Source organism: Pteropus alecto, unplaced genomic scaffold (genome assembly GCF_000325575.1).
Source record: "Pteropus alecto unplaced genomic scaffold, ASM32557v1 scaffold220, whole genome shotgun sequence".
NCBI lineage: Eukaryota > Metazoa > Chordata > Mammalia > Chiroptera > Pteropodidae > Pteropus > Pteropus alecto.
Window position 1 is genome coordinate 2,571,284 of NW_006430043.1, and position 14,422 is coordinate 2,585,705.

At 38.1% G+C, this 14,422-nt stretch overlaps 1 protein-coding gene across 1 annotated transcript in view; it reads right to left on the reverse strand.

Moving 5' to 3' along the window:
* SCN8A (sodium voltage-gated channel alpha subunit 8) overlaps window positions 1–14,422 on the reverse strand; it is a 169,519-nt gene that overhangs the window by 59,682 nt on the left and 95,415 nt on the right. The window contains exons 11-12 of the mRNA XM_025045432.1: window positions 14,155–14,422; window positions 3,829–4,191 (exon numbers count right to left, since the gene is read on the reverse strand). Of these exons, the coding sequence (XP_024901200.1) occupies window positions 3,829–4,191; window positions 14,155–14,422 (631 nt within the window). The remainder of the gene's footprint in view (window positions 1–3,828; window positions 4,192–14,154) is intronic.

Sequence of the window (14,422 nt, forward strand, 5' to 3'; positions counted from 1 at the left end):
GGCTTTCTGAATACCAATAATGGGCCCAGTCACATGCTTCATATTTTATAGATGTTATTACATTTAATCTTAACAACAGCCCTATAAAAAAGTTCTTTTTATCTCTTGTTTTACAGATATGGAAATGGGCTGAGAGAGGTTAAATTAATTTCCCAGGATCACATGAGTAAATAAAGAACTTGGGCTTTAGAATTAGTATAACATAATGGTTAATGGTTAACACTCTAGAATTGGATCGTCTGGATTTGAATCCTAATTCTACTGCTTACTGTGTAATTTTTGACAAGTTCATTTCTCTAAGCCTTAGTTGCCTGCTCAGTAAAATGCAGACAATGGCAGTATCTATCTCATAGGGCAGGGGCTGTGAGTATTAAATAAGATAATGCTTGTACATGTGTAAGCTAATGTATCCTGATTTCTGAATTATGAGTGTTTTTGGATTGTCAGTGGCCTTCTTTTTGAGTGAAGAGCTATGATTCTCACCTACTTTTCTAGCTCAGAGATAAAGACATGGGAAAAGTGCCCTTATCCTTTGCCTCACCAAAAAGTTAAAATTCCCAAACTATCAAAAAATATCATCACTCAATCACAACTGAATAATTAACTAAGATGTGACATAGTTTTGATGAGACTCTCATGAGGTGATGTCTGGATATCTTTTTTTTTCATAGAGAACATATTTCTTAATTTGAGACTGAAGAAAAAACACAGTTGTGGCATAGCCTATGCATTAATATTGTGTGAGACCAGCTTAAAGACCATCAGCGGCTCCTACACTAATCTACAAAGCACGAGTATATAACTGGAAGCACTCTATAATGGTTCAGGCAAAGGCAAGTTAATTTGTGGCTATAGATGCATCCAAAATGTTTTGGCAATAAGAATCACTTCATTCTAGCCCACAGAGGTATTAATGGCTCATCTGGCCTGGGCTGTATATAACATTATTGATAAGTTGTGTCTTTCTCAGATAAATGACTGTTTTCCCCACTTCCCAGAGGAGCTAATATTTAATCAGTCAGGAAGTTCTCTTTGGCATCAGGAAGACCCTGGTTCAAATTCCATTTCCACAAGTCACCAAATCTCTGAGTCTCATCTGTTAATAAAACATCTATCGAATAGGGCGGTTATAAGAATTAAATGAGATCATGCATATAAAGTGCTTAGCAGAGTATAGTAGGAACTCAATGTATGGTAGCTATAAATATTATGCCCACTGTAGAAAATTGGAAAGAATAAAAAGAAAGAGAAAAGGTCACCAATAACTTATCTTCCCAAAGGCAACCATTGTTAACTTTTAGTCAGTCATCTTTTTTCTATATGCAGTTTGTCTTCATGTAGATCTGATATCATACCACATAAACTATATGCATTCTGTTTTTGTTTTGTCTTTTTGGCCTACTAATGTAACTTAGATATTTCCTCACACCATTAACGGCTAGGAAGTGCTTCTATATAGTGTCTAACAGAAGTTTTTCCTAGTTATGAAGCCCTTGGAAATGATTCCTACCTCATCTTCCTGCTACTTTGGGATTCTGACCTCCCGGTCTTGGGAATGGAATGTTCAAGTTTGCCACCATCATCACTTGGGACCACAGCAAAACATCTCCTAAGTGCTTACAGGGTGTTGAGTGTGCTTGAGTGTGCAGGCTCCAAAAAAACCTGAAGGCAGCACTGTAGTGCACAATGTAAGGTGGTGTAGAAAGCCTTACATTCCACAGCCATCTGCTCAACTGCTTCTCAAATTTTTCTCCCACACAGTACAACAGAAGCTGCTAAAAAACCAAAAACAAAACTCCCAAACTTGCTCATGTGCCCTAAGCTGAAGCTGAAGCTCCTTCTTCCTGGATACCTTTTCTAATACCTTCTCTTCAAAGAAAAAGATGTATTGCTAGGCTTAAATATTTTTTAAAAAACTGCTAGGATATTAATATTTAATTTGGTTCTAAGCATTTGAGTTGCCCAAACTATACTGTCTATGCTAACCCATCTCTCATTCTCATTGATATCATCTCTTTTTTTTTAGAGAATATAATTATCTAATTGTAGAACCCCAAATTGACCTCAACATAGAATTAGTGAAAATGAAATACAAATAAAATTCAAAGTAAATATAATCATCTATAACTTTTATTGTGACCAACTATCTGGTTTTGGGGGGGGATTGTGGAATCACTGTTTTTTATTATTATTGTTGATCTTAAATAAACAGTTCTCCAGAAGAGAAATGGCCATGTCCCTATGCAGAGAAGGAATTAAAATGAACTGAGAAACAGAATATTGGGGTTTCTGAAAGGTCTAAGATTCTGGTTCTATCAGTGACGAACTACGCAACCTCAAGGAGCACAAATTCTCTGAGCCTGCTTCCTCATCTAAAACACAGGAATAATAATCTACCTCCACTTTGTCAACCTTATGGAATTTTTATTCATGACAGATTAAATTATACATGTAAAAGTAATTTGCAGCTTGTATAGAGCTATACAAATAGATGTAAGTGGGAAAGTATTTTGCTTTTAAATAAAAAGGTGAGGAAAGAAGAGAAGATCTCGAACACGCCCTAATTGCTTTTTGAATTTTTACCTATACAAGTCAACAACTGCCCTAAGACGCTATAAACAGATCATTTTTGAATAATTCCATCCTTGATTGTCCAGTTTTCCTCCACACATGCATCATGCTGATTAAAGGATTGGCTATCTTCATGCTGTGTTAGAGGAAAGTTAAGTGTTAAAACAAAACAGACTGACATGCTATCTCAAGGAACTTTTATCAGCTAAGGAGGGACTGAGGAAAGTTAAGGAATTAGAGATAGGAAGGATTAGGATCACTCAGATTATAAGAACTTAAAACTAGAAAAAAGGTATAAACAGCTTAGAATTTAAAGAAATGTTAAGAGATGGTTTTCCCAAAGAGGGAAGCTATTATCCAAATCCCTAGACAAGTGATTTTGTGAAGCTATTATATGCAACTCCTCCAGAGCCTGACATTTGATTACATTTAAAATTCATCTTTTGCTTCCCTTTTCCTTCCTCCCCCATACACCATGTGTTCTTGCCCCAACCTCCTACTTTTCTCTCCTTTGATTTATTTCCACTTCAATCTCTTTGTTGTCTAAGTCCATTTTGCAGTGGTTTCCTTAACCTCTGCTAGCCTGGCTCTCCTTGGTGCACATCTCCGACCCTCGGCATCATGTACGCACATCTCTCTTGGGAAAAATCACATCTCATTCTTGCAGAGGAGACTTAGGAAATTATTCAAAAGTATATTACTTTTTAAAATAGAAAGATAAGAGCTTTAAATTCCAAGCTGTTTCCCTAGGAGGAGAGAGGATGTGGCCGGGAGAAGCAATGGTAGTTCCAAACCCGCTCAAACTTGGTCTTTGATAGTGACACGATGCTTCTCATTCCATCTGGGCAGGATCCGTTGGCAAGAGGCATTCAGTCAAAGCAGGTGGGGACAGGGAAACAGGCAGACAGACTTGAAAAGATGGCGAGAAAGAAAAAGAGGTAAAATAAAAGGAGTTGATGGAGGAAAAGGTAACAGAAACAAAGAAAGATGGAGAAAATGGAGCAAGGAATGAAGTAAAAGGGGAAAAAAAGAGACAGTAAAAGAGGGACGATTGAAAAGTGAAATAGAAACCAGGAGGGAGAAAACAGAAACGATTAGCGTAGAAACAAGAGTAGGGAGCAGAGCGTGGGAGACCAGGTGGAATGAGCAGAGCAGGGAGAGGAGAGAGGAAGGGAGCGGCGAGACTGCCATGCCTAGCCTCGGTCTATATGTTTACTTCCTTACGCTGTCATCGGTAGCTGCCTTATCTATTTTCACCTCTGGCAGGAGACGCCCGCCGATGTGGGAGCCAGGGCCTCCGATGAGGGACACCACGCCGTTGCAGTCCACGGTGCTGTTGCGCTTCACGCTGCGCCGCAGGCTGGGGAAGATGCGCGAGGAGCGGCTGCCCTGGCTGTAGCCGCTGTAGCCGCTGTAGCTGCTGCGGCGCTCGCGCGCCCGGATGGGGATGAAGAGGGAGTCCCGGCGGCCCTCGCTCTCTTCCACCGTGCTGTGCTCGTCGTCCGCAAACTCGTTCTCCGAGCCCGGGTCCCGGAACCGCCCGGGGCCCCTGAAGCTGAAGATGCTGCTCTTGCTGTTGTGGCGGGAGAGGAATGGAGAACCGGGAATGCTGAGCAGGGACTGTAGGAACAGGAATTGAGAGAGAGAGAGGCAGACATGAGACGGGAAGCTGACCCCTTATAGGCTAAGCAAAAGCCATTCGCTTCCCCAGCCTGGCCCACCCTTGCATTCCTGTTGTCAGAACACGAGTGTTTCCAGAAAGCACTTGGTCAACACCCACTATTACTCAGTTTTTGCCTCATACCCTTGAGGTATGGGGTCTTACCAGTCTTGCCAGTTAACCACTCAAAATGCTTTTATCTCATGCTCTAGGTAGCCAAAGCACTGGGAAACACATTGGCGTGTCTATTTCTCATACTATGGGCTCACATGGAGTGTGCCTTTAATTTACTCAAGTGAGGCTTTATGGCACACTTAGCAAAAAGTTAAGAATTTAAAAGTGGGTTTCACTTGCCATTCTTTCACGGAGCACACGCCCTGGAGGTCAGGTACAATGCCAACAGTGGTCTTTGAGCTTTTAGTTCAGTTGAAAATTACATTCCCTCCCACTCCATTTTAAAATCAAGAAAAAATTATTTTCACCAAAAGTTTAAATATTTGTAAGTTATATAATTCGCAACACTGACATTTTAAAATAACTCTTCCTTACCACTCAGAAATTTTTCCTCATTTCTTTCTTTCGACTCATACTTTCATTCCACATTCTCTAGAGAATTTTATGCTAATGAATATTTTATACTTTAATGTATTTTTATTGACCACTTTTGAATACTTTTTTGCAACAAAAATTATAAACTGGACTTTAAAAAATTTAAATTTTCCTGTGACCATGAGTCTCTAAGAAATTTAAGGAAATCTTCTCGAATTGAGTTTTTATTATAATTCTTATTAACAGTTGACTAAGATATACAAATATACATTTTATAAGTAATTTCTAAACTTAAAAAGAAAATTTTATTAAAATGTATCTTTTAATGACATGGATGAGATTTTTCTTCTTCAGTTGGTGTTTTTGGTTTAAATATTTGTAGATAGCATTACTTATTATTAGAATGAGACATGGCTCAACAATTCCCCTCCTCCCCTTCTAATATTAGATTTTTAAGTGGAAGAACTTTATTAATGTATATAGTATCCTGGAACAAAAGAATTTTGTTATAGTAATGTCACTCAATTCTTTGAACGCCTTCCAAATTATATGCCAAAATCACATAGTAAGCTATCAGCAAAATTTATTTTAATGATCTACTGGCTGACAATTAGATTCGGTCTTCTTTCAATTCTCTTAAAAGCAAAGAACTGAAAACCACTCAACTTGCCAAAAGATTTATTTCTTAGATATTAGAATTATTTCATTTCTTGATTTCTGTGGATACCAAAAAGGCTTTATTATTTACTAATAATTATATGAGCTACTCTTATAGGGGTTACTCTTTTCCTTAAAGGAAACTTATTTAATCCAACAGAAAATGTTGGAAAAACCAAAATATTATTAATTTCTATACACCAATACCAACATTAATTTTTTTTAATAAAATGATTTTATCTTATCACATGCATTAAAGATGTATTAATCAAAACCTTAAAGCCATGGATTTAGCTCATTTAATTTATGAAAATGTCTATTGTTCTCATTGCTAAAGCAACTGGCAAAATAAGACATTTTTGTAGGAAAAAGTATGATCTCATTTTTCATTTTTAATAAATGTATCCCAGTGACAACTATCTGGCTCCTGAATTTAAAGCATCCCAATACTCCTGACTCTAACTCGGTTTCACTCTTAACTGAAGTGTGTGAGAGGTAAATTCAGAAAGCCTTATAATTGATTTACATTCAATGGATTAAAGAAAACTTTATAGGCACTAATATTTTCAATTGTCCCTTTGTTTGGCACCCCAAAGATTTTTATACCCTAGGTTAATGCACTACATAAGATATGGGATGACAGAGAGGTATGCCTTCCTTTTGTAAAGTTGGAAACGGAAGTGGAAAAGGATAACTGGTGCAACTTTGAACCATCGGGCTAACCTTGGGCACAGAAATATATAAGTTAAAGATCTGGGAATCAGGTTCCTTAAAACTAACAGTGCTTGGAAAGCCTTCATGTTTCCCAAGGGGATGTACCCCCAGTTTGAGGGTGACTGCTCTAAGAGAAAGAAACTTGACAACTGACTTTAGATAATCCTCCTTGCTACCCTGAGATACTCGGCTTGCTCAATTATGACTCTGAAGGAATTTTCAAAATAATTTTAAACTATATGAAGTTTTTGCTTTAGAGTTTAGGCCTTAATCTTCTTGTAAAATGTTTCTACTGTGAAAGATCTTTGTGGGCTTGGACTCTGCCAATATAGGGCATGTATCGTAAGTGTTAAACTTTTTAAAATAATACTTTTGATGATAACCCTGGAAGGGCGATTAGGGGTTCTCTTTGATATTTTCGCCCATACCTTTTTGTTACCTAGAACTCCATTTCTTAGTTCTAGACTCAAAATGCTTTCGGTTCCAGTCTCTTTCTATAATGTACGAAGCCCCTGTGCTCCAATCAGGATATTTTCTTTGGATATTTTTAGTTCCATCATACTCCATTCTCTCACCTGTATTTCCCTTGTTATGCAGTCTTTTCCTACCTTGGCTCAAAGCAACTCATGTATCTCTGAGACAATAAATGAATTTGGCCACATCAAGAAAACCATTAATCATAGATGATTTGATATAAATGTCACTGCTTAATATATACCATGTGCTGTACATAGATCTTCTGGAAAAGAGAATGCAGGCATGCAACATCTCTGACTCCTTTCCTAATCACTGATTTGTTTTGCTCTTTTGCCCCTACTCCGCACCAGAAAGGAGAAGCTGCACTGGCTAGATTCCAAAATGTTCACTGGGTCTCATTTATGAGTGGATGGTGTCACTGTGTGTTAAAAGGGCACACACATGGCCAGCTCTTATACTTCCTTCCTCTATGTTGTTGCATTGGTAAAGGGATCAGGGCCTTCTCCGATTCACTGTTTGTTATTCTTCTCCTCCTATATATGTTTGGGCACCCTCACTGATTCATTCCCCTGAACCACTTCTCAATGTGTGACTCACAGACCAATGTTAGTGAATGACCTGCTTCTGGTTTGCAATGAGACAAGCAGAAAAATAGAGAGAAGCATTTAGAAACTCTTATAGCAACTGGACATCACAACGTCCAAGAATGTGATCATTTTTCTAGACATTCATTGTTTTTTATTCCACAATAGCATCAGTTCATGAAAACTTGGAGAAAACAGAAACTGGTCCTTTACCACAGATAGTTTGAGAAACATTTCGCTAAACAATGTGGCTGGCCATAAGATGTTAAGTGTCTTAAAATATACCTGTGATTTTGTTTTCATGGAGTATGGTAAGGTGATTGCCTTTGAAAGAAGAGTTTGTTACTTATAGCTCTCAAGAGAAGAGAGCATGCAGGGCCTCATGGGGTGGCACTGGTATTAGTAAGGAGGCAGAAAGAACAAGGAAAAAAGCATGGCCCAGAGCTTTCACTATTGTTTGCTTAGGAAGGAATGGGTGAGGCAGAGTAGGCATCTTTGAGCAAGTTTATGATAGTATAGTTAGAATAATTTCTGGGCTACGGGAGTGGTCCTAGTTGTCTAGAAGCTGGCCCTGGAGTGATTTAGGGCAGGGGAAATACCGACTTGGTTTGTAAGAGTTAGATAAAAAGAGAAGGTGGAGGATAAGGGTTTTGGGATGGCTGATTTACATTTGAAAGGCACCCTTCCAGGTAAGCAGCATGCTATCTCTAGGAATTAAGCTAGCACTGAAAGGGTCCTACTCAGCAAGGATCCTAAAATGTCAAAGCATCCTAAAATACAGAGAATACAAACATGATTAATATAGTGATCCTAAGATTAGGTTTAGGGGGGATAGGAAATATCCTTAGGTTTCGACCCACATGTTCAGTTTAACACAGAACACTGAGGTTCAGGGCATAAGCCTACATGTTAATAAATGGTGCTTTGGGCACACGTATCTCCCTTGAGAGCGTCACTGGAGAGAAATGTGGCCAGGACAAGACAGGACTCAGGCACTCCTGGGCTCTTTTGTTAAATCCCATAATCACCTTTAACATCATTACTCCATGTCCTGAGAACGGCATTCAAGATCTTCCCAGCTTTGACCCTAATTTACTTTACCCATTTTGTCTTTCACTCTTTCTCCTCATATACCCTATCTTCCAGTCACACTGTCTTCAGGTCTTTATTTTCTCCATTTCCAGTGCATACTACATTTTCAGCTCTGGAAATCATCTCCGCTCTGCACTGTCCAACCCTTCATCTTCTTACTCTACAAATTTCCTTAATCCTTCCACAGCACTGAGCCCCTTTCAGAGTTCTTATGCTCTACTTTTTACTAACATTTCTTTATATATGTATTTTATGTCTCCTTTTTAAACAACTACAAGCTCCTTAAGGGCACACTGCCTGACTCATCTTTATTTCTCCTGGAGTGCTTTGTACATTATAGGTACAATGTTTAATTTAATTAACATATATTTAGATTATATACTGTAAATTAGCCACCCAACTTAGCATTGTTCTTTACCTGCATTGGGTCATTAACTCATTTTTGATGGCAAATTCCTGGACTGAATGTGATTTTGCATTAGGCTAATGTTGGGTGCTGACACTACCTGATACATTATGACTCCAAATTAGGAAAGAGATTTGATTTATTTGATAAATGACCATTAAATACCTATTGTATGCTATGTGATACGGATATATGGATGAATAAGACATGCAGTATGGTCCCTACCCTCTCTAAACTTGTAGCCTAGTAGGATATATTATATATTATATGAGATTCAATACACCAGACTATTCTTAATTGATTGGAAAGTGATAAGGAAGATAATGATCAATTCAGTAACCTACATACACCTAGAAATCGGGGATCCTGAGACAACACATACTAAAGGAAACAATTTATCTATTATTCTTAAATTCTTTGTTTCATTATTGGCAGAAGAGTTGACTGCAATAAATGTGGAAGGGAAAAAGATGACTTTGTTCCATTCCTCCTTGCATCCTGTGTATCCGATCCTGATGCATCCATTCCCTGAGGTGATACACCCTGAGGGTAGCCACCCCAATCCCTTCCCAATCTCAACTGCCCTACACTAGAGGGTTTCAGTGATGATTCCAGGCCCAAGGCTGTATTAATTTCTGGGATCCGGCTAGTATGAGACAGGGAGGCCTCAACTTCCTGTTTTCAAAAATCTTTCAAGTCCACCAGCCAGGAGCTTCTGGTCCTTTTCAGGAAGTCACAACACAGTTAACTGAAAATACTACCTTAGGTCTAGGTGTGTGTTTGGGAGAATGGCTTTGGGGTGTTCCTGATTTAAGGGCGGGCCCTCATATTCTAAAGAAAAATTAACCGAGGATTTCAGGGCACCCATGTCAGCTCTCTGTTAAGAGGAGGCTTAACAATGACTGAGATGTTTAGAATGTGATAAATTGGTGACTTAAATGTTCTATTTCCATGCCGTATTTCATTTTTTCTTCATTTTACTTTTTCTTTCCAATACAGCAGTGGTTCTTAAAGTGTTGTCTGGGCACTCTTAGGAGGGGGTCCCTCTGACCCTTTAGGGAGGTTCATGAGGTGAAAAACTATTTTATAATAATACTAAGATGATATCGGACTTTATCATTCTCATTTTCTCAAAAGTATACAGTGGATCCTGTGGGCCTTACAGTTTCACAGTATTTAAGACTTTTCTGATGAGATTAGTAATGATACCGTATGTGATTTTTAAAAAAAAATACTCTATATCAGTACTTGGAAGATCTGCATAACTCGGTGAACCAGTATTTCCCATATGACCAATGCATGATGCTACAAAGATCTGAATCAAAGATCTGAAGTGCAAAATACCACAAAAGATTTAAATGTAACAGAGTACCAAGTAACTGATACAGTTTCAGATTCCACATTACAACTAACCATTAAACTACCAGTGTAGAGTTTTGGAATAGCATCAAAGCATATTCACATTTACTTGAAAAGGCTATTAATATGTTCCTCACTTTTCCAACTACATCTGTATGAAACTAAATTTTCTTCAAATACTTCAACCAAAAAAAATACTGTAACAGACTGAATGTCAAAACAGGTATGATATTCTAGCTTTCTTCTATTAAACCACAGATTAAAGAGATTTGCAAAAATGTAAACAGTACCAATTTTTCCACTAAATTTTTTTGTTTTGGAAAGCAGTTAATTTTTATAAAAATATGTATAATTTGTATTAAATATATAATATGTTCATCATTATCTTAAAATAAATCTGTAAATATTTTTAAATTTCTTAATTACAATTTCTAATATGATAAATTAAAAACACATTAAGAAACGCTCTTTATGGTCCTCGATAATTTTTAAAGATATAAAGAGGTCCTAAGACCAAAAAGTTTGAGAGCTGCTGCAACAGAATAATGAAAATACTTTGCAAAAATGGACTCAATCTAATATTTATAAACTGTCCTAAGCCCTAAACGCATAACAGTAATTTTAAAGAGAAATGGGTAGGAGACAGGTCAGGCAGATGTCTCATGTAGATCTCAGAAGATCTGGCAATAAAGGACACTGACACACATTTGAACTGTGCTGTGGAAAAACTGAAGCCACATTCATTGTTAAGGCAACAGGAGAGAAGATCATGCATGTATGGAGGGTCCTGGGGTGGGCTGACTATAGACTAGTGATTAGGAGCACAAGCTTTGCAGTCAGAAGGACCTGGTTTGAATCCTGCCTCTTACTAGCTATATAACCTTAGATATAAACAGGAGAGTCTTGAAACAAAGAATATTACTACTGTGTGGGGCTTCTAAGCAAGTCTTGGCAGTCAGCCATGGCCTCTAGGAATCTACAATTTTTTTCAGATGGGGGAAATTAGAGGAAGTGAACATTTCATGCAAAGCAGGACATCTTAGAAATCCAGATTTATTTTTTGAGCTAGAGAGCAATCTGTGCAACTCTGTGCTAAAGTGTATAGATTAATCAGAGACCATTCAAAAGCAAAATGTTAACAGTACTAAGGTATTCATTAACTAGCTCGGTGATGGCTTGCAAGACAAGGGCTGGATTATAGCAAAGCTGTAATCACGCTTTTCCCCAAAAGAGGCTGAACTAGGAGAAAGATGATGTGAAGGTGAGCCAGAGATGGCTTCAGGCCATAAAAAAGTCCCAGAAGGGGCTAAATCAGATTAATAAAAATCCTCCATTCCTTTGTCCAACAAATATCTGAATGCTAGCCATTTGCCAAAAAGCAGGCCTTGATTTTAGGACTTTATCTAAGAGAGGAGAGGATATGAACATAAGAAAATACAGTATCACAGAGTAAAAAGTAAAACATAAAGAGTATGTATAAAATATTATGGAAAGATGAAATAATTTCCAATTGGGTATAAAATGGGGGATGTCAGGGAAGTTTTCTTGAGAGAAGGATGTGAAGGACAAGTATGATGTGGATAGTCCGAGATGAAAAAATAGGGCATCTTAGGGTGTTTCTAGAGAAAAACAGAGGGCAGAAGACAAACATCATATATAGAAGCATGCAGTAGTTCATTTGGTTTAAGTATAGGGTGCTTCATGAAACAGTGGCTGGGGATTGAAAAGGTAGGCTGTGTTCAGGGGAAGGAGGAGTGCTATGGGATTCATCAGTAAATAGAGTAATTCTAATTAGAAGAATTCTCTTACCCATTCTTCTTAATTACTATTCTAAAATGTCAACATTTTCTTTAAAGCCCTTATTCAACCTCTCAGTTCTTTCAATAAGACTTTTAATTTCCTACATTTTTGAAAACTAAGGACTGCCAGGTACCCTCTTCCTCAACTTCCTACTCCCTATCTACAAACTCATCCACACCCACCCTCCCCAATTTTCCTGATGTTTTGGGGGTACAAAGTGCCCCTTTTCTGTTAGAGACTATGTCTACTTTTACATCCTCCAAGATTGTGCTCTATTTTCTTTTCTATTCTACTCCATTTTCTACTTCTACCTCCCCTTCTTCTGGGTTGTTACCCCTACAGATTATAAAAATGCTTATTTTCACACATATTCTTTAAATAAGCTTGAGTGACAAGTCTACACTCACTGTCTCCACTTCTCACTCAATATGGCACCCAGCCTTACCCTGGATTGAAATGTGTCTTTAAAGTTCTCAATGGCTCATATTGCCAAACCCAACAGACATTTCCAACTCGGAACTAACAAAGCATCTCTGTTAAATTTCAATCCATTGATCACTCTCCTGCCTTCTCCCATCCCTATGCTCTCTTGGCTTCACTGAACTCTTGGTTCTCTTAGCATCCCTTATGCCTGCTCATTTGTTTTCCTTCATGAGCTCCAACTCTGATGCCAATGAAACACCAGTGGTTATGCCTTTGGCCCACTGTTCTTTCATTCGACATTATCTCTTTGAGTAATCTCATCAAGTCTCATGGTTTCAATCACCACCTCTCAGCTCAGAACCTCCTCTCTATCATTTGACTATATGTATGTCTAAAAGGCCTCTCTACTTGGTTATCCAACAAATAACTCAACTTGGGATGTTCAAACTGGAACATACTTTTCTTCCAAACCTAGAACGTCCTTTCTTCTGTCTAAGTGCTCCCTCATCAACACACACATACATACCAGACCAATTGCTGTTTATCCTTTATTTACCTTCCTCAGAAAATCTTTCCTGAACCTCCAGGTTGGGTTGGATCTCTACCCTCCAAGATAGGCCAGCATATCTCAATTATGGAATAATGCCAACAATAGTATTGGATAAATAATTTTAAATATATCTGGCTGCTCCATTACATCGTAAGCTCTCTAGGGCAAGGATGATGTTTTAACCACCTGTTAATCTCTAGGACCTAGTACAATCCTTAACATATGGTAGGTCCTCCATAACTGCTTGGTAATGAATAATGAGAGCTGTGTTTTAGGAAGCTATCTGCTGACAGTATATAAAATACAAAAGAGAGGGAGAAAGACCACAGGAAACAAAACTGCACTGGATAACTGCAGAAAAACAAAAGAATACAAAAGTCTGAATTAAGACAGGATTAATCAGCATAGAGACAAGGGATGGACATGAGAGATTTTGCTGTGATAATTTGAACAGGACTAGTAAAAGACTGAACTGGGAAGTGAGAGATGCAAAAAGAGGTATGACAAATCTTCCCTGGAAAACAAGAAAAGACACTGGATACAATGCAATAACCAGTAACTGTAATCTATCCTATACCTTACAAACTTTCTTTAAAATAGGGAATTAAATAGCTTAAGAATTAGATCTTGTGGTATTCTTTGAAATCCAAAAATATCTATTATATGATATTTATAGTAACAGAAAGCTCAATAATTATCTATAAGTCCTCCCTTCTTTCTCTTAGTTTCCCTATTTAACAAAGTTGGGTGAAACAGAGGCTTTTAATCTACCAAAGGCTAATTTATCAGCATGACACTATGCTATATATCTAGAATAATTAATTACTAAAACTTGCCACATTCAAATAAGGCAACCTAAAGAGTTTCATCATTCTTTTTTTTTAAACCTACAGTTACATGCAATTCTTCAACAGAGGTATTTGAGCTAAATTCTGATGTTCAGATGCCAAGAAGAAAAAAGTTCTTCCTGATGCTTTAGAACACAGGCTTGCTGATATAACACCAACTTTACTGCCAAAGTAAGTCTGCCAAAGGTCATCACATTGTCCTAGGGCTGGCTTTAGAGTGGAGAAGGGAGGGCAGGATTAGAGCAGAGGACGGTCCTAATATGTCAGGAATATTAGGACTAATATGTCAGGAATATTAGAAGAATGTTATCCTTCTTAGAAGATAACAACACGGAGCACGGAGAAGCAGGCCTGAGGATGCAGGGATGGGTCTAGGAATGTAAAGCCAAAAGGAAATATGAGAACTAAGAGAGATTAGGAAGACCAGAATTTCTTAGGTTACTTGACTCATGCAAAAAGTTTACCTGATTCATGATGGAAAACTTCCTCCCTATTCTGTTGTCTGGCAGCCGGAAGCCCTTCCTCCTCATACCATCTTCTGACTCTGATTTAAACACCTTCTCGGGATCCCCTTTCTCCTCTCCTTCAGAGAGTTCCTTTTGCTTCCTCTTCTTTCTCCTGTTACGTCTTTCCTTGGCACTCTTGGAACTGAGTTTAGAAATTTCAGATGAGCTCCGAGGGGAGCCTCCCCCTTCTTCACCTTCTTCCTCTATGGCATCTTCCGAGACAGTT